The 20,021-nt window shown below is 41.2% G+C and overlaps 2 protein-coding genes across 16 annotated transcripts in view; one reads left to right on the top strand and one right to left on the bottom strand.

Annotated features, from left to right (window-relative positions):
• The window catches only part of LOC128929027 (uncharacterized), a 106,601-nt gene that overhangs the window by 61,452 nt on the left and 25,128 nt on the right, over positions 1-20,021 (bottom strand). For 5 of the 15 annotated variants that reach the window (XR_013523180.1, XR_013523181.1, XR_013523182.1 and 2 more), the window contains exons 2-3: positions 7,519-7,626; positions 7,120-7,186 (exon numbers count right to left, since the gene is read on the bottom strand). Coding sequence is in view for 6 of the 15 variants with exons in the window: in XM_078340008.1 (XP_078196134.1) it covers positions 7,120-7,186; positions 7,519-7,610 (159 nt within the window). In the remaining 9 variants the exon portion in view is untranslated. The remainder of the gene's footprint in view (positions 1-7,119; positions 7,187-7,518; positions 7,627-20,021) is intronic. The other 10 variants (XR_013523187.1, XR_013523183.1, XR_013523186.1 and 7 more) reach the window with 3 other exon arrangements.
• CCDC81 (coiled-coil domain containing 81) overlaps positions 1-20,021 on the top strand; it is a 47,967-nt gene that overhangs the window by 10,419 nt on the left and 17,527 nt on the right. The window contains exons 3-6 of the mRNA XM_002754720.6: positions 7,267-7,423; positions 12,276-12,532; positions 15,414-15,493; positions 17,707-17,828. Coding sequence (XP_002754766.1) covers positions 7,267-7,423; positions 12,276-12,532; positions 15,414-15,493; positions 17,707-17,828 — 616 coding nt within the window. The remainder of the gene's footprint in view (positions 1-7,266; positions 7,424-12,275; positions 12,533-15,413; positions 15,494-17,706; positions 17,829-20,021) is intronic.

Raw genomic sequence — 20,021 nt, 5'->3', positions numbered from 1 at the left:
CCTAGAGATCACTGGATTTTTTTTTTTTTTTGGAGGAAAGGAGGAAGGGAGGAAGGCACGAAGGGAGGGAAGGAGGAAGGGATGGAGGAAGGAAAGGATGAAGGAAGGAAGGGAAGGAAGGAATTCAAGCAATGAGAGAGACATTGCTGACCTGGATCTAGAGGTTTACAAGTTGATTTCTTTTTTTGAGAGAAGGAAAGAAAAAAAAAATGAGTAAAGGAGAGAAAGAAAGAGGAAGAGAGAGAGGGAGGGTGAACGGAAATATTGCTTTATTCTGAAAAAAAAAAAGGGTATTAATAATGGCCAATGTTTCATTTAAACCTATGAGTAGGTGTGATGTGGTATTGACAAGAATGTATATTTTGTGTATTTAAAGTGCAGAGCTCTATAAATATTTATTAAGTTTACTTGTTCCGGATCTGAGTTCGCTGGTCTCAGGAGTCGTGCTAGAGACCCGTGTGGGTCCTCCAAACCTCGGTCAGAAGGGGAGCCGGCCCTGTTTACTCTGCTCCGAGAGCTGCCGCGCTGAGGCGCCGGCCACAAGAGTCGCACTGGCGACCTGTGTGGTTCCTCCACTGGGGATCCACTGCTCCGTGAGTGACCAGAATCTGTCTGAAAGCGTGGCGTCCTCCAGTTCTCTGAGTCCTGACTGAGAGCCGCAATCCCAAGCTGTCATCGATCGGCCATCTTGGATCGTTCCGGAGATCACTGGATTTTTAAGGCCTAAGCTTTCTCGTCAGGTTTTTTGGATAATAATATATATATATTTTTTTCATTGTCTTATTTTTTATTTATTATTATTATTTTTTAATTTTTTAATGGATTTTAGGTTTTGGGGTACATGAGCAGAGCATGCAAGACACTTGGCGTAGGTACACTCATGGCAGTGTGCTTTGCTTTTCTTCTCCCCTTCACCCACATTTGGCATTTCTCCCCAGGCTATCCCTCCCCACCTCCCCCTCCCACTGGCCCTCCCCTTTTCCCCCCAATAGACCCCAGTGTTTAGTACTCCCCTTTCTGTGTCCATGTGTTCTCATTTTTCATCACCCGCCTATGAGTGAGGATATGCGGTGTTTCATTTTCTGTTCTTGTGTCAGTTTGCTGAGGATGATGTTTTCCAGATTCATCCATGTCCCTACAAACGACACAAACTCATCATTTCTGATTGCTGCATAATATTCCATGGTGTATATGTGCCACATTTTTCCAATCCAGTCTATTATCAATGGGCATTTGGGTTGATTCCAGGTCTTTGCTATTGTAAACAGTGCTGCAATGAACATTCGTGTACATGTGTCCTTATAGTAGAACGATTTATAGTCTTTTGGATATATACCCAGTAATGGGATTGCTGGGTCAAATGGAATTTCTATTTCTGAGGCCTTGAGGAATCTCCACACTGTCTTCCACAATGGTTGAACTAATTTACACTCCCACCAACAGTGTAAAAGTGTTCCTTTTTCTCCACATCCTCTCCAGCATCTGTTGTCTCCAGATTTTTTAATGATCGCCATTCTAACTGGCGTGAGATGGTATCTCAATGTGGTTTTGATTTGCATCTCTCTGATGACCAGTGACGATGAGCATTTTTTCATATGATTGTTGGCCTCATATATGTCTTCTTTCGTAAAGTATCTGTTCATATCCTTTGCCCACTTTTGAATGGGCTTGTTTGTTTTTGTCCTATAAATCCGTTTGAGTTCTTTGTAAATTCTGGATATCAGCCCTTTGTCAGATGGGTAGACTGCAAAATTTTTTCCCATTCTGTTGGTTGCCGATCCACTCTAGTTACTGTTTCTTTTGCCGTGCAGAAGCTGTGGAGTTTGATTAGGTCCCATTTGTCTATTTTGGCTTTTGTTGCCAATGCTTTTGGTGTTTTGTTCATGAAGTCCTTGCCTTCTCCTATGTCCTGGATGGTTTTGCCTAGATTTCCTTCTAGGGTTTTTATGGTGCCGGGTCTTATGTTTAAGTCTTTAATCCATCTGGAGTTAATTTTAGTGTAAGGTGTCAGGAAGGGGTCCAGTTTCTGCTTTCTGCACATGGCTAGCCAGTTTTCCCAACACCATTTGTTAAACATGGAATCCTTTCCCCATTGCTTGTTTTTGTCAGGTTTATCAAAGATTGTATAGTTGTATGTATGTTGTGTTGCCTCCGGTGCCTCTGTTTGGTTCCATTGGTCTATATCTCTGTTTTGGTACCAGTACCATGCTGTTTTGATTACTGTAGCCTGGTAGTATAGTTTGAAATCCGGTAGTGTGATGCCCCCCGCTGTGTTCTTTTTGCTTAGAATTGACTTGGCTATGCAGGCTCTCTTTTGGTTCCATATGAAGTTCATGGTGGTTTTTTCCACTACTGTGAAGAAAGTCAATGGTAGCTTGATGGGGATAGCGTTGATTCTGTAAATTACTTTGGGCAGTATAGCCATTTTCACGATATTAATTCTTCCTAACCATGAACATGGAATGTTTCTCCATCTGTTTGTGTCCTCTCTGATTTCGTTGAGCAGTGGTTTGTAGTTCTCCTTGAAGAGGTCTCTTACGTTCCTTGTGAGTTGTATTCCAAGGTATTTTATTCTTTTTGTAGCAATTGCGAATGGCAGTTTGCTCTTGATTTGGCTTTCTTTAAGTCTTTTATTGGTGTAGACGAATGCTTGTGATTTTTGTACATTGATTTTATATCCTGAGACTTTGCTGAAGTTGCTTATCAGTTTCAGGAGTTTTTGGGCTGAGGCGATGGGGTCTTCTAGGTATACTATCATGTCGTCTGCAAATAGAGACAATTTGGCTTCCACCTTTCCTATTTGAATACCCTTTATTTCTTTTTCTTGCCTGATTGCTCTGGCTAGAACTTCCAGTACTATATTGAATAGGAGTGGTGAGAGAGGGCATCCTTGTCTAGTGCCAGATTTTAAAGGGAATGCTTCCAGTTTTTGCCCATTCAGTATGATATTGGCTGTTAGTTTGTCATAAATAGCTTTTATTACTTTGAGATACGTTCCATCGATACCGAGTTTATTGAGGGTTTTTAGAATAAAGGGCTGTTGAATTTTGTCAAATGCCTTCTCTGCGTCAATTGAGATAATCATGTGGTTTTTGTTTTTGGTTCTGTTTATGTGGTGAATTACGTTGATAGACTTGCGTATGTTGAACCAGCCTTGCATCCCTGGGATGAATCCTACTTGATCATGATGAATAAGTTTTTTGATTTGCTGTTGCAATCGGCTTGCCAATATTTTATTGAAGATTTTTGTATCTATGTTCATCATGGATATTGGCCTGAAGTTTTCTTTTCTCGTTGGGTCTCTGCCGGGTTTTGGTATCAGGATGATGTTGGTCTCATAAAATGATTTGGGAAGGATTCCCTCTTTTTGGATTGTTTGAAATAGTTTTAGAAGGAATGGTACCAGTTCCTCCTTGTGTGTCTGGTAGAATTCGGCTGTGAACCCGTCTGGACCTGGGCTTTTTTTGTGTGGTAGGCTCTTAATTGCTGCCTCAACTTCAGACCTTGTTATTGGTTTATTCATAGTTTCAGCTTCCTCCTGGTTTAGGCTTGGGAGGACACAGGAGTCCAGGAATTTATCCATTTCTTCCAGGTTTACTAGTTTATGCGCATAGAGTTGTTTGTAATATTCTCTGATGATGGTTTGAATTTCTGTGGAATCTGTGGTGATTTCCCCTTTATCATTTTTTATTGCATCTATTTGGTTGTTCTCTCTTTTCTTTTTAATCAATCTGGCTAGTGGTCTACTTTGTTGATCTTTTCAAAAAACCAGCTCTTGGATTTATTGATTTTTTGAAGGGTTTTTCGTGTCTCAATCTCCTTCAGCTCAGCTCTGATCTTAGTTATTTCTCGTCTTCTGCTGGGTTTTGAGTTTTTTTGATCTTGCTCCTCTAGCTCTTTCAATTTTGACGATAGGGTGTCAATTTTGGATCTCTCCATTCTCCTCATATGGGCACTTATTGCTATATAATTTCCTCTAGAGACTGCTTTAAATGTGTCCCAGAGGTTCTGGCATGTTGTGTCTTCGTTCTCATTGGTTTCGAAGAACTTCTTTATTTCTGCCTTCATTTCATTGTTTACCCAGTCAACATTCAAGAGCCAGTTGTTCAGTTTCCATGAAGCTGTGCGGTTCTGGGTCGGTTTCTGAATTCTGAGTTCTAACTTGATTGCACTATGGTCTGAGAGTTCTGAGTTCTAACTTGATTGCACTATGGTCTGAGAGGCTGTTTGTTATGATTTCAGTTGTTTTGCATTTGTTGAGCAGTGCTTTACTTCCAATTATGTGGTCAATTTTAGAGTAGGTGTGATGTGGTGCTGAGAAGAATGTGTATTCTGTGGATTTGGGGTGGAGAGTTCTGTAAATGTCCACCAGGTTTGCTTGCTCCAGGTCTGAGTTCAAGCCCTGGATATCCTTGTTGATTTTCTGTCTGGTTGATCTGTCTAATATTGACAGTGGAGTGTTAAAGTCTCCCACTATTATTGTGTGGGAGTCTAAGTCCTTTTGTAAGTCATTAAGAACTTGCCTTATGTATCTGGGTGCTCCTGCATTGGGTCCATATATGTTTACGATCGTTAGCTCTTCTTGTTGTATCGATCCTTTTAGCATTATGTAATGGCCTTCTTTGTCTCTTTTGATCTTTGTTGCTTTAAAGTCTATTTTATCAGAGATGAGAATTGCAACTCCTGCTTTTTCTTGCTTTCCATTAGCTTGGTAAATCTTCCTCCATCCCTTTATTTTGAGCCTTTGTGTATCCTTGCATGTGAGATGGGTTTCCTGGATACAGCACACTGATGGGTTTTGGATTTTTATCCAATTTGCCAGTCTGTGTCTTTTGATTGGTGCATTTAGTCCATTTACATTTAGGGTTAATATTGTTATGTGTGAATTTGATACTGCCATTTTGATGCTAAGTGGCTGTTTTGCCTGTTAGTTGTTGTAGATTCTTCATTATGTTGAAGCTGTTTAGCATTCAGTGTGATTTTGGAATGGCTGGTACTGGTTGATCCTTTCTATGTGTAGTGCCTCTTTTAGGAGCTCTTGTAAAGCAGGCCTGGTGGTGACAAAATCTCTGAGTACTTGCTTGTTCTCAAAGGATTTTATTTTTCCTTCACTTCTGAAGCTCAGTTTGGCTGGATATGAAATTCTGGGTTGAAAGTTCTTTTCTTTAAGAATGTTGAATATTGGCCCCCACTCTCTTCTGGCCTGTAGTGTTTCTGCCGAGAGATCTGCTGTGAGTCTGATGGGCTTCCCTTTGTGGGTGACCCGACCTTTCTCTCTGGCTGCCCTTAGCATTCTCTCCTTTATTTCAACCCTGTTGAATCTGACGATTATGTGCCTTGGGGTTGCTCTTCTTGCGGAATATCTTTGTGGTGTTCTCTGTATTTCCTGCAATTGAGTGTTGGCCTGTCTTGCTAGGTGGGGGAAATTTTCCTGAATGATGTCCCGAAGAGCATTTTCCAGCTTGGATTCATTCTCTTCGTCCCCTTCTGGTACACCTATCAAACGTAGGTTAGGTCTTTTCACATAGTCCCACATTTCTCGGAGACTTTGTTCATTCCTTTTTGCGCTTTTTTCTCTGATCTTCGTTTCTCGTTTTATTTCATTGAGTTGGTCTTCGACTTCAGATATTCTTTCCTCTGCTTGGTCAATTCGGCTATTGAAACTTGTGTTTGCTTCGCGAAGTTCTCGTATTGTGTTTTTCAGCTCCTTTAATTCATTCATATTGCTCTCTAAGTTATCCATTCTTGTTATCATTTCCTCGAATCCTTTTTCAAATCTTTTTTCGAGGTTCTTAGTTTCTTTGCATTGATTTAATACATAATCTTTTAGCTCACAAAAGTTTCTCATTATCCATCTTCTGAAGTCTAATTCCGTCATTTCGTCACAGTCATTCTCCGTCCAGCTTTGTTCCCTTGCTGGTGAGGAGTTTTGGTCCTTTCTAGGAGGCGAGGTGTTCTGGTTTCGGGTGTCTTCCTCCTTTTTGCGCTGGTTTCTTCCTATCTTTGTGGATTTTTCCGCTGGTCGTCTGCGTAGTTGCTGACTTTTCGATTGGGTCTCTGAGTGGACACCCAGAATGTTGATGATGAAGTATTTCTGTTGCTTGATTTTCCTTCTACCAGTCTAGCCCCTTCGCTGTATGACTGCTGAGGTCCGCTCCAGACCCTGCTTGTCTGGGGTGCACCTCTGGCAGCTGTGGCACAGCGAGGGATGCTACCAGTTTCTTTTTCTGCTATCTTTGTCCCAGGATGATGCCTGCCTAATGTCAGTCTTTTGGATATAGAGGGGTCAGGGAGCTGCTTGAGGAGACAGTTTGTACTTTATAGGGGTTTAATTGCTGAGCTGTGTGCTCTGTTGTTCCTTCAGGGCTGTTAGGCTGCTATGTTTGATTCTGCTGCAACACAGCTCATTAAAAAACCCCTTTTTTTTCTTTTCCCTCAAATGCTCTGTGTTGAGGGGTTTGGGCTTTATTTTTGGATGTTCGATGAGGTGTCCTGCCCAGCTAGAAGGCAGACTAGCCACTGTTTGGCTGCCGAGGCTCCGCCCTGCTGTTGTGTGATTCGCCCTGTTCCTACAGGCTCTGCTGTGGTCTCCGCCACGCCCTGCGGCGGAGTCTCTTCGTTGTAGTGTGTTGCCTCAGCAACGGCAGGCTGCGTCAGCAGTGGGCGTGTATCTCAGTAGGGACAGGTTGCCTCGGCAGTGGCTGGCTGCGTCAGCAGTGGGCGTGTATCTCAGTTGGGGCGGGTTGCCTCGGTAGTGGTGGATGCCCCTCCCCCACAGAGCGTCTCGGGCCGTCTGCTTGGGATAGTTTGAAATCGCGGTTTTGTTCGTCCCACTGGGTATCCCAAACGATCTGTCCCTACAATCCCCTGGGCTGGGCTTCTGTCCAAGTCTCGTTCAGTCTCAAGTCCAGCCCTCTCAAGTCTCAGGTTGCCGGTTCAACAAGGCACCCAGACAAGCGCGCCCTGTGGGGATTGCTGGGTAGGGCCGGCCGCCGCCGCCCCGGCTGCCGGCTTTGCCAGGCAGACCTACTGCCTGGCGTCCCGTGTCTTTTTTATACTTGGGAGTTTCCCCGTTCTGTGGGCAACAAAGATCAGTCTGGAAATGCAGCTCAGACTCACCGTTTGCGGATTCAACGCGAGCTCCAATCCTGGGTTGTTCTCACAGCGCCATCTTGAGTCCTCCTCCCTGGATAATAATATTAAGGATTATTTTTTCTTCACTCCTTCAGTGAATTATGTTATTTATTTATTTATTTTTCCTTTCAGGGGGTTCAGATTCCAGGATTTGGAACTTTCACTTTCATGAGACAAAAGCTTGAGGTGGGAAACAACAAATTTATCTTAATCCAGAGGCCTGTGTTTATCATGGCAGAGAAGCTAGTGCAGATCCATGGACTCAAACAAAACAAAGTATATACTCCTGGTAAATAATTTTGTTACACAGGATTTTCCATGAAGGTTACTGTTCTGGGGATAAAAAAGTGAAAGGACAAAACATAGCCAGTGCTGCTGTCTTACCTTCTGATTTGAGGAGTCTGCTTTTCACAAGGTGCTTTTGGCAGAGGGAGGGGCTGAAGTGGAAAAATATTATCAATCTTTCTGAAGGCCATTTGAAGCCCCAGTAACCTAAGAGGCAGGAATGAAAAACTCTGATGTGACATGAAGAAAAATTTATATAAAAGCCACACCACAAAGGTGTAAGCCCTTTATTCCTATTTCAGATCCTAAGAAATTAAAAGTGATTTTCTAAAGAAGAAAAAGTTACTTAGGATCTTGGTTGGGAGAACTACAGTCAGTATCAGCTGTCAAAAAGATAACTGTGTTTCTATCATATGTGTAATCTGAATTATTAAAATTTTAAAGTTAGAAGTTGAATAATTCCATAAAGACTTAATGCATACCTTATATACCTTTCTCATACCCTAAAGCCAACATACTTCTCTCCATCCCTTCCTTCATTCTCTCCCCTCCCCTCCCTTCCTTCTTCAAATATTTATTGAGGACCAACAATGTGTCAGACCTTGTTCCAGGTGCTTGAGATAATGGTAAACAAAATAGGCATAATCCTGTCACAGGACACTTCCATCCAGCTTTAGTGTGTGAACTTTGTAACACCTGCCTTGGTTATTTATCTGCGGCCTTTGGGCACGTACTTTCTGATTCCTGGCTGTGTTCCTTTTGACCTTCCTGATTGTCCCCGCTCCCCACCCCATAAGAGGACGTAACTATCCTCTAAGTTAATGTTCCTGAAAGTTAATTTTCAGAGTCACTTGAGTAACTTTCTATTTCAAAAGAATAATATACTGAAAAAACAAATCCCAACAAACTATACTTAGAATTTCTTAGGTGGGCTTGATGAACTTTTCAGTTATTTTTACCTAGAATTTTTTTTTCTTTTCTTTTTTTCCCCTTTCATGGGAACAAGAAGAAAAGCCTGGAGTTTCATGTCAGAAGAAATACATCCTATTTCATCAAAAACCAATCAGAGAAAATGAAAATAAAGCTAACGTTTTTGCAAAAACATTTGTGCCTCAGAATTAAAGTTCATTTTCTATCTTGCATCTTATAGTCTAGTCCAAAAAAGTAGTTTAGATCTACAATTACATTTTTTACTGGGTGAGACCATTTCAGAATTAGACATATATGACTGAATTAGTTCAAAAGAATAATTTCTAGGCTGGGCATGGTGGCACATGCCTGTAATCCCAGAATTTTGGAGGCTGAGGCGGAAGGATCCTTTGAGGCCAGAAGGTCAAGACCAGCCTTGGCAACATAGCAAGATTCTGCCTCAACATAAAATCATTTAAAAAACGTAGACAGCACCAGGTGCAGTGGCTCACGCCTGTAATCCCGGCACTTTGGGTGGCCGAGATGGGTGGCTTATGAGGTCAAGAGATCAAGACCAACCTGACCAACATGGTGAAAGCCCATCTCTATTAAAAATATAAAAATTAGCCAGGAGTGGTGGCATGCACCTGTAGTCCCAGCTACTTGGAAGTCTGAGGCAGGAGAATCGCTTGAACCTGGGAGGCAGAGGTTGCAGTGAGCCAAGATCATGCCACTCTACCCCAGCCTGGTGACAGAGCGAGACTCTACCTCAAAAAAAAAACACAAAAAACAAAAAAACCTTAGACAGGTAAGATGGTTTACACCAGTAGTCCCAGCTACTTGGGGAGGCTGAAACAAGAAGATCACTTCAGCCTAGGAGTTGGAGATTGCAAAATAATAATAATAACAAGACAGATAAGGAAATAAATAAAAATGTAAAACCCCCAAAGAAAAATTTCAGTCTACAGTTTAGCTTTGGGGTTATGATTCTTTATCATTAATTAACCAGGTAACTATATTAGTCTGTTCTCACACTGTTATAAATAATTACTTAAGACTGGGTAATTTATAAAGAAAAGAGGTTTAATTTACTCACAGTTCTGTAAGCTTAACAGGAAGCATGACGAGGAGGCCTCAGGAAACTTACAATCATGGCAGAAGGCAAATGGGAAGCAAGCACATCTTACCATGGCAGAGCGGGAGAGAGTGAGTGTGAAGGTGAAAGCACCATACACTTTTAAACCATCATATCTCATGAGAACTCACTCACTATCATGAGAACAGCAAGAGGGAAATCCACCCCCATGATCACCTCCCACCAGGCCCTCCTATTTGACATGAGGTTTGGGTAGGGACATAAATCCAGACCATATCTGTAACTAATCAAACATTTTATAGTGGGTTTCAAAGATTAGTATGACATAGTTCTTTTTACTCTAGCATAAATAATTAATATATAAGAAATGATGAAACATGATTAAGTGCTATAAAAGCTAAATTGATCAAAACTGGATCAAATGCTGTGAAGCCCAGAGGAGAGCATGCCTAACTCTGAATTAGGAAGATGACATGTGAAGAGATCTTAAAGGATAAGACTCTGTGAGCAGAGAATCTGGAAGAAGATATTTCAGGAACAACATGAACAAGTCAAGAATATAGCAAAGAATGCAGCCTGTTAGGGAAGTAATAGGTACTTCTGTATGGCCGAGTCATATCATTGTGGAGGCAAGCAGAGGAAGAAAAGATGAAAATGGCAGGTAGGGGCCAATTGTGAGGGGCCTTATATGGCGGGACAGGACTTTAGAATTCATCCTATAGGCACTGAGGAGCCACTGAAAGTTTTTGAACAAGGAATTATCTGTACAGATGAGATTAGTTTAGAAAGATACTCTGTTGAGTTCCAGTAGTTTAGTAAAATAAAGTAAAAGCCTGAATGAAGACAATGGTTATCAGGGGAGAAATGAGGGTATCTACTCATGAGACATTTCAGATATAGAATTGGTAGGGCTTAAGTTGAGAGTGGTTGATAGGAAGAGGAAGGACGGCATTTAGTACGACTCAGATTTCTTAGAGAACAGATGGGTACTCATACTATTAACTGCCATTATAGAGAATGAAGGGGAAAGGTGGATTTTGGTAGTGGATAAAATAGTGAATTTGCTTTTGCACATGCTGAATTTGAGATACATGTAGGGATATTTAGGTAGAGGTGATTCCAGAGCTTATGAAAGGGGTGGAGACTAGAGATCAAGATTTAGATGTTTACCCAGAAGAGGATGTACACTCAGAAGAAGAGATAAACAAGGACAAAATCCTGTAAAACAAATAAACAAACCTCAGTATCTTATAAGAAGTAGAAGAGGAGGGAAGCCAGCAAAGGGGACCAAGGAAGAGGAAATTGAAGAACCAAGAGTGGCATCATATATACAAGAAAAAGAAAGGGAAGCCATGAGATACAGGATTTGCAAAGTATCCATTGACTTGACAATCATGAGATCATAGTGTCCTAACTCAGAGGAGTGGTTTGGAAGACACATTGCAGAGAGGGAGTGGGAAAAGGGAGGAAAATCCAGAGGCAGGCAAGACAGCCTTCTTTTTAAGAAATTTGCATATTTTTTGTCTGACATCCAGATAAAAAAATAAAAAGTAATTTGTATATTTTAAAAAAGGGAGGGAGTTGGTTAGAATTACTGTTAAATTGTGCAGGAGACGGCAGTGAAGCTCATGTCTTGTTAATTCTCACCATTCAGCAGTGGTGGACATTTGAAAGGATAACTCATGTTTACTGAGCAAATGTTTAGAATATTCTCATCTTCTCTGTGTCCTGTTTATCAGTGGACCTTGTTGTTGTCTCTCTGGCTTTGTCATCTTGATCCTCTTTGCTATTTACACTTTTTCTGACTTGTGAACCTTATATTGCTCCTACATCTGTTCTAGTTGAATAGATCCTGTGCTTCCTTCAAGATAGACATAATCGTATACTTTTATAATGTCACATGTAGGCTCATCAGAGAGAAAATGCTTTATGTGAGTCATTCAGTCTGACACCCTTGTATAAGATCCTATTTCATTTAAATGATTAACTTCTAGTGAAGAATCCTATCTTTTAAAAATATTTAACACTTGTAGGTATTTGTAATCATGTAAAAATGGCATGATAACTGGAGGATATAGGCAAATGGATCAGTTCATTCTTGTACTGCTATAAAAAATTAACTGAGACTGGGTAATTTATAAAGAAAAGAGGTTTAATTGACCCATGGTTCCACAGGCTGTACAGAAGTATGGGTGGGAAGGCCTCAGTAAACTTACAATCATGGCAGAAGGCGAAGGGGAAGCAGTCATGACATACAAGACTGGAGCAGGATGAAGAGCGAGAGGGGAGGGAGGTGCTACACACATTTCACAACCAGATTTCATAACTCACTCACTATCATGACAACAGGGGGATGGTGTTAAACCATTCATGAAGGATCCACCCCCATGATCCAATCACTTCCCAAACGCCCCACCTTCAACACTGGGGATTACAATTCGACATGGGCTTTCAGTGGGGACATAGATCCAAACCCTATCAGCAAATATTGCTGCAGTATGTCCTGAAAGATAAGACTTTAGGAAAGCCTCTGAGGAAGAGAAACAGTTATTACCATGTGTCCTAGAGATAATCAAAAGCTTGTCTACAGTATTATAAGAAAGCTAATTGTCCTTATTTTGAGCATTGAACATTATACTTTTAGAGAAAATTGTACTGATTAATATGTTAGTTACTACTTGTGTTAATTGTCTGCAGTAATAATATTACATTGGGTACAACTAAAGGCTTCAACCAGAGGATTCTATTTTAGGGTATTGAGAATCAGATAATTATTTGTGAGTGTGTATGATATGTACTTATTGTAATTACCACTTTCTTTCTTCCATCCCAACTGTCTTTTCTCCTCTAGGTGATATCCCAATTGTTCCACTTAATTTTGTCATGATAGCCCTGGAGGGTCCATTTAACAGAGACGTAGTGGAAGGATGTGTGAAGGAGACGTTGCTTTTTTTATCACAATCCATTTCCATGAAACAAAATGTGGAGTTTACTTTCAAAGGAATTGGGGTCCTCATGATCAGAGACAGCAAAGTGAAGATGAGGTTTTATAAAGACTTCCTTTGTACCATGGATGGAAGTGGGGCTTTGGCAAAGGCCCTAGCAAATGTAAATTAATGTTTTCCTTCTCCTAAGTCTTCTCCTAATTGTAGTTCTGACTCATCTAAAAGTGTGTTGTAATTAAGAAAAACGAAGGTATATTTTGAGTGACAGTTACCTGAAGTGCATGGAAGTCCTTGTTTATACATGATTAACTCTTTGACAAAAAAAGATTAGGAGGGCAAAGGAACTTTAAGAGTCAAAGCCAATTGAGGAATGTAAATTGCAATGGAAACTCTAGAAATCTGAACATTTTATAGTACCTTATAGCTTTTTTGTGTGTTTGTTTGTTTTCTGAGACAGAGTCTCATTCCATCAGCCAGGCTGGAGTGCAGTGGCACAATCGCAGCTCACTGCAATCTCCAACTCCTGCGTTCAAGCGATTTTCCTGCCTCAGCCTCCAAGTACTTGCAATTATAGACACACGCCACCATGCCCAACTAATTTTTGTATTTTTAGTAGAGACAGAGTTTCACCATGTTGGCCAGGCTGGTCTCGAACTCCTGGTCTCAAGTGATCCACCCACCCGGGTCCCCAGAAGTGTTGAGATTACAGGCATGAGCCTCCACGCCTGGCCTATAGTTTAAAAACTTCTCCCAGCACTTTGGGAGGCCAAGGCGGGTGGATCACAAGGTCAAGAGATCGAGACCATCCTGGTCAACATGGTGAAACCCCGTCTCTACTAAAAATACAAAAAATTAGCCGGGCATGGTGGCACGTGCCTGTAATTCCAGCTACTCAGGAGGCTGAGGCAGGAGAATTGCCTGAACCCAGGAGGCAGAGGTTGCGGTGAGCCAAGACTGCGCCATTGCACTCCAGCCTGGACAACAAGAGCGAAACTCTGTCTCAAAAACAAAACAAAACAAAAAAAAAACCTTCTTCCACATGTATTATTTTATTTGAGTCTCAAAATATTATACAAGCAGCATTATTATCAACCTAATTTTACAAGGGAGAAGCGTAGGAGCTCAGAGAGGCTATGTGGGAATCCCAAGGTCAACTACAAGAACTGGAATTCAAGCCCAGACTTCCTGACCACTGCTCCATTTTTGCTGGTTCTACTATTTTATTTTATTTTTTTGATGTTGGTTCTACTACTTTATTTTAATGAAAGTATACAACAAAATCATGGAGTTTTTAAATCTTTAGCTTTTAATTTGCCATGTTGTAGGTGAAATTTCCTGATTGGCATCATTATTGTCAACCATTAAGTAGTTGGTGTGACCTTCGTACTAAGTTGGAAATAGCAGAGTTTAAGCAAATGAAACAGTCAATCTACAGGATTTACTGAATACTTAGTGTACCTCAGGTACTCCTGTGGGAACTAACAAAGTAGACATGAATGAATTGAACTATCATGGAATGTTATGTAATCCTATATCCCATAAAGTAAAATCTTGATTTTTTAAATGAAAAGGCTGTTAATATCGAAGTCTACCCATTTCTCCTTTTATGAAACTCTGGGATAGGGACTTAGGAAACAGAGTTGTGCATATTGAAACTCCTGGTGTTTTTTACACAAACTGATTTCATATAGGAATGCTAAGAGGGCTGCCAACCCTGTGTGTGGAAAGTGGGAAATACATGCAGGAGAAAACTTTGCTTTTCCATGAAAACACAAGGCAAGATTTGCAAGTCCATAAGCAAGGCCAAAGTGGCTAGCTCATCTTTAACCCTCAGGGATTCTGCTGAACTTTGTAGCTTCAATATGTGTTTAAAAGAGAATATAGCTTCAAAACCAACCTGGTCAGCCCCTCTCTGGCCCCGGCCATAGGTAAGGCAGAAAAAAAAGAGAAGATAGTGTTTTTCTTAACCTGCTGAACTCTAAAGCACATCTTTTAAAGAACATTTTCCAAAAGAACTAGTCCTGAGAGATACTCTATGAAAAAAGAGTTTGGAGGTCAAACTGACTGAACACTGTTGATTGAATCAATCACCCTCATGGACAGAGGGACGGAACACATCAACATGTTAAAGGAGCTGAGAAGTCTGGCTGGAAAGCAGTCAGTTTAACTGCCTGAATGTCTTTAATCATGGAATTCTAGGTTAATCCAATATCTCATTAATGTCTCATTAGCTCTGTAAAACACATTTTGGAAAACTGCTGCAAAGTGGTGGGAGTGAGAGTTTATTCCCAAATTACCTGTAATTTAAAACTGTCTTGTAGAGTAGTCCCCCTGGAAAGCTGTGTGCTTATTTCAGTAATGCTGCTTTTGTTAGAAATATTTTCTATATTTCTTTTTGGGAATTCCCTTCAAAGGCTTTTGTAAGCTATAGAATTCATGCAAAAATAATGATTTTATATATTCAATACTAAACTGTGACAATGTGTCTATTATAATTATCTGATAATTATAATAGGCATTTGTTCAGTATTTACTATGTGCTAGCTACTTACATAGAGCACCTCATGGAAGTGCTATTAGATCCTTTTATTATCCCCACAAACCTTAGTACCTAAGGCCACATACCTGCTAGTGGTGTAGGGATTTGAACATGAGCCCACCTGACTCGAAAGCCCTTCTCTTATTTGCCTAATTTGGGCCAAGAGTGGAATTAGACAGCTTGCTGATTTTCCATATATTTTTAGGAAGTCTGCTATCTTTTTAAAGATATCTAAAAGAATCTGTCAACTCTGAAGGCAGTTCCCAAAAAGGAAATGGTTTGAGAAAATGCAACACCAATGGAATTGCTGTGCAGCTACCCAGGGTGATTACTTTGATGAATGAGATCATTCCTCATTGGATTTTTAAGCTCTGGACTTTAAGCACTAAACATAAACAATGACAACAGAAGTATCGCGGTAGACTTGCCTATAAGCCTGCAGTTTTTTATTTGTCTGAGTCCTGGACTGCAGCCTAGACATAACCTTGCTCTCTCTATGCTCTAGAGGCCTGGCACTGTGGACTCGGTGTTGTCTAGCAGAGATGCCTTGGTGAAGCGGCCCAACAGTGTGCTTGTGTTTCCAAAGTGAGTGCTTTGCTTCATGGGTTTGGGTTCCTCGAGGCACTAGTGCTCCTTGGTGATCTGCTGATCTGATTGGGCAGTGTTTCTCATCTTTTTATAGCTCATGCTCCTTTTAAAGCATTCTGTTTGTCTCTCCCTCTCTAAATGCACCAACAAAGAAGAGTTTAGTGCATACACTTTATATAGTTAAGTTAAATAACAATGGACATTTATTCTCCACCCCAACCCCCACCCCATCGACAGAGTCTTGCTCTGTCGCCCTGGATGGAGTGCAGTGGTGCAATCTCGGCTCACAGAAACCTTTGCCTCCTGAGTTCAAGCAATTCTTTCCTGCCTCAGCCTCTCAAGTAGCTGAGATTACAGGAGCATGCCACCACGCCTGGCTAATTTTTGTATTTTTAGGAGAGACGGGGTTTCACCATATTGGTCAGTCTGGTCTTGAACTCTTGGTCTCAAGTGATCCACCTGCCTTGGCCTCCCAAAATACTGGGATTACAGGTGTGAACCACCATGCCTGGACCATTTATTCTTCTTAAAAATTACCTTTCGCTCCCTGGAAATTCTGATACTACCTTCCAGCAACCTTAGTCCCTGCAGTATTAGTAAAACTCTTCTCACCTGCTGAGCTTTCCTTTACTTTGCACTAGCTGCTGCTTCTTCCTGCAGTTCAGCCAATTTCCTCTCTGAGCTCTGATTTTTACCACTAAATGGGTTAAACAGATAACCAGATAAGTTAGAATAAAGAAATAGCTTTACTCCATGAGCGCAGTGGGTGGTACTGGTGACTGCATATTACTATATTTAATCTTCATGACAACCATGTGACATATGTATTATAATTCTCCATTTTGAAATGATACAAAATTAATTTTAGTTTTTTCTTTTAAATAAATGAAGCAACATGGTGCACTATTGAGAACAATGGAATAGGAGTCAGGAGACTTCAGCTTTCTTTCCAGTTTGGCCATCACTTATTCATTGTGTCCCCTTAATTATGTTCATAATCTTATTGCTGTGCCATTAACCACTGTGCATTTCACGTGGAGGGAGTTTGGAGAATAATAACTAGCTTCCTAAAGCATTATTACTTTAGGAAGTATGAGTTAAGTATAAGAGTATGAGAATTTCTCAGGTGTTTTGAGTGTGACATCCTCTTGTGTTTGTTGCTTTGGACCAACCCCCTCCTGGAAGAGCTGTATGACACATACCTCAGAAGATTCAGTGTGAAGGCCAGAATAAGCCTTAGAGATTGTTTAGTTCAACCCTCTCATGTTGCACATGAAATGGCCATGCAACTAATAAGCAGCCAAGCTAGAAATAAGACCATGGCTCCTGGTCCTGTGTTCTTTCCATTGCACCATATTGCCTTACTCACTGGATTGAAAAATAAATCACTGGATTGAAAACAATTTTATTTTGATTGTTTTGGAAGGCAAATATGGCTGTTGCCTTTCTCATATTTTGGCTTAGGCACTCCAGGAGGGAAATAACTGTAGTGGGTCAAAGAACAGAGATGGAGGATCCATGAAGTCAAGGGTCTAGAAATGGACATGCGGACTTAAATACTCAAAATAATTGTTGGTGTTTTATTTATGTGACATTTGGCCCCTGAATTGACTGAAAGTATCCCCGCCCTCACTCCCTACTCTAACCTAGTACTCCATACCTGAAACCAAAGAAATCCTACAACTATACACACTAACTGAACATCCCCTTTCCTCCCCTGCTACAAATTGTACCTTCACAAGTCCGCTTTTGTCTGGGGTGAGGATGAGGAAGTGAAGTGGAGAAGGAAGATGGAGACAAATGGTTATTTTGGGGCATACTCTACCAGGCTATTACTTCTTACCTTCAAGCTATCCAAAATCTCCTTTCACTGTAGCACTCCAAATCATCTAGTTACAGAACTAGGATATAGAAAATTCAAATGGAAACAAAAACCAGTGACTTAAATAAAGGATGTCAGGGCAATTTCTCTATATGCAAGCTGCTTTTAAACCTATGGTATAGAGGGGAAGGTCTTGGTCAGCTCCCAGAAAGCCTTGGAAGAAAGTAATCTGTGATATGCATTCAGCAAATCAGAGCACTCACCCCTTGAAGAAAGTGGGCTTATTTCAAAATCAGCCAGCTGGCTGGGTTGCTTCCAAGAATTGAGAGTTCACACAGTCACCTGTTCAAGTTCAGTGCAGCAGAAAAACATATTGGCTTATTCCTAGGATTGAGCTCAAGGAGATGGAGAACAAACTGCTTATGGAGACGCTTGTAGAAGAATGTGGAGCAAATAGAGAAAGGAAGTGCAACTTAAAAGACCAGTCAGACAAAGCAGAAGGCATCAGAGGTAGGCCAATGATTTCTGGGTATAATCTGCCCCTCTTTACTGCTATGAGCCAGCCATATTTGCTTAGCCCAAAGTAAATAAAGTTAAATTTATAAACTATCACTGTATTATTATTACTTTTTTTTTTTTCGAGATGGAGTCTCCCTGTTGCCCAGGCTGGAGTGCAGTGGCATAATCTCAGTTCACTGCAACCTCCACCTCCCAGGTTCAAACAATTCATGTGCCTTAGCCTCCTGAGGAGCTGAGATTACAAGTGTGTGCCACCATGCCTGGCTAATTTTTTTATTTTTACTATAGATGGGGTTTCATCACACAGGCCAGGCTGGTCTCGAACTCCTGACCTGAAGTGATCCACCCACCTAGGCCTCCCAAAGTTCTGGGATTACAGGCATGAGCCACTGCACCCAGCCACAAATAATCACTATATTATTTCTAACAAATAAGTTCTATTCCTAGAATCCTGCATCTGAACTTAATTATCAGCTTAATTACTTTATGAGCCTTAAATCCTATGACTCTCAGGGCCTTAGGTCATCAACTCTTTGCTGGCTCCCCAAAGCTCAAAGGGGCCAAAACTCAGATGACTACAGGGTCCAGGCAGGTAATGCAAATGCAGGAAGTGGTCTGGATACAAGTGAGTTGGAGATATGTTAGCTCAGTTAACATTTCTTATGGAAAATGAAGAGTGGCAGTTTTACCACTTTGATGTCTATAGAAGAAAGCCAGATTCTCATACTTTTGTTTGCATCTAATCTGTTGTGATAGGTTGTTCAGGAGGAAGCATATGAAGAAAACCCTAGGACTCCAAAGTTTTTTTCTAACTAAAGTCTATTTTTCTTCTTTTTGAGATGGAGCCTTGCTCTGTCGCCCAGGCTGGAGGGCAGTGGCATGATCTGGACTCAATGCAACTTCCATCTCCCGCGTTTAAGTGATTCTCCTGCCTCAGTCTCCACTCAAGTAGTTGAGACTACAGGCATGTGCCACTATCCTCGGCTAATTTTTGTGTTTTTAGTAGAGACACAGTTTGACTATATTGGCCAGGCTGCTCTTGAACTCCTGACCTAAGGTGATCCACCCACCTCGGCCTCCCAGAATGCTAGGATTACAGGTATGAGTCAAAGCATGAAGCCCCAAAGACATTTTGAAAGGGTCCTAGGGACCCTAGGGCTTGCCAGGCCACACTTTCAGAACTGTTCCTCTAGTAGATTGTTGCTTTGTGGAACTGTGACCGAAGTGGTATCAAATCTGATTTTTCCAATTTTAGAATATGTATTACTGAAGTAGGCAAAAATCCTCTGATTTTTCAAAAAAAGCAGAGATCCTGACTTTAATGTGAAATCTATTGGTTGTTAAATGTTGACAACTTGTGTTGATATTAAAACAAAAAAGTGCTGATTAGGCTAAACAAAACATACCAATGGGTGAACATTGGCTTGTGGATGTCAGTTTTCTATGTGGGATCTACAGGATCGCATATAAACTTTTAGCCTAGTATTCATGTGCTTTCATTTCTCTAGTCTCACCTCTCACTGTGCCTTACACAGACCCCTTCTTTGGGCAGAATTATCTATTCATGTTCTTTTTTTTTTTCTCTTTGAGATGGGGTCTTGTTCCGTCACCCAGGCTGGAGTGCAGTGGCACAATCTTGGCTCATTGCAGCATCAATCTCCTGGGCTCAGGTGATCCTCCCATCACAGCCTCCTGAGTAGCTAGGACCACAGGTGTGTGTGACCATGCCTGGCTAATTTTTGTACTTTTGTAGAGACAGGGTTTTGCCATGTTGCCTATGCTGGTCTTGAACTCCTGAGTTCAAATGATCTGCCCACTTTGGCCTACCAAAGTGTTGGAATTACAGGCATGAGACACTGAGCTTGGCCTATTCATGCTCTTCTAACATGCCCACCCTTCCCCAACTTCATGCTTTTGTTCATTTTTTTTCCTGCAGCCAGAATTGTCCTTTACTTTCAATCTATCTCCATCCTACTTACATTTTAGTACCCTTTTCACATCTCACTTCCTCCATGAAAACTTACTGAATTCCGAAGTGGTTTGTCTCCTCTGAACATGTCAGATGCTTAAAGAGTGCAACATTTGGCCAGGCACAGTGGCTCATACCTGTAATCCCAGCACTTTGGGAGGCCGAGGCAGGTGGATCTCCTGAGGTCAGAAAACTAGCCTGGCCGCCATGGCAAA

Source organism: Callithrix jacchus, chromosome 10 (assembly GCF_049354715.1).
Source record: "Callithrix jacchus isolate 240 chromosome 10, calJac240_pri, whole genome shotgun sequence".
Classification (NCBI taxonomy): domain Eukaryota; kingdom Metazoa; phylum Chordata; class Mammalia; order Primates; family Cebidae; genus Callithrix; species Callithrix jacchus.
Note: the sequence above shows the minus strand (reverse complement) of the source record. Positions and strands in the feature narration are given on the sequence as shown.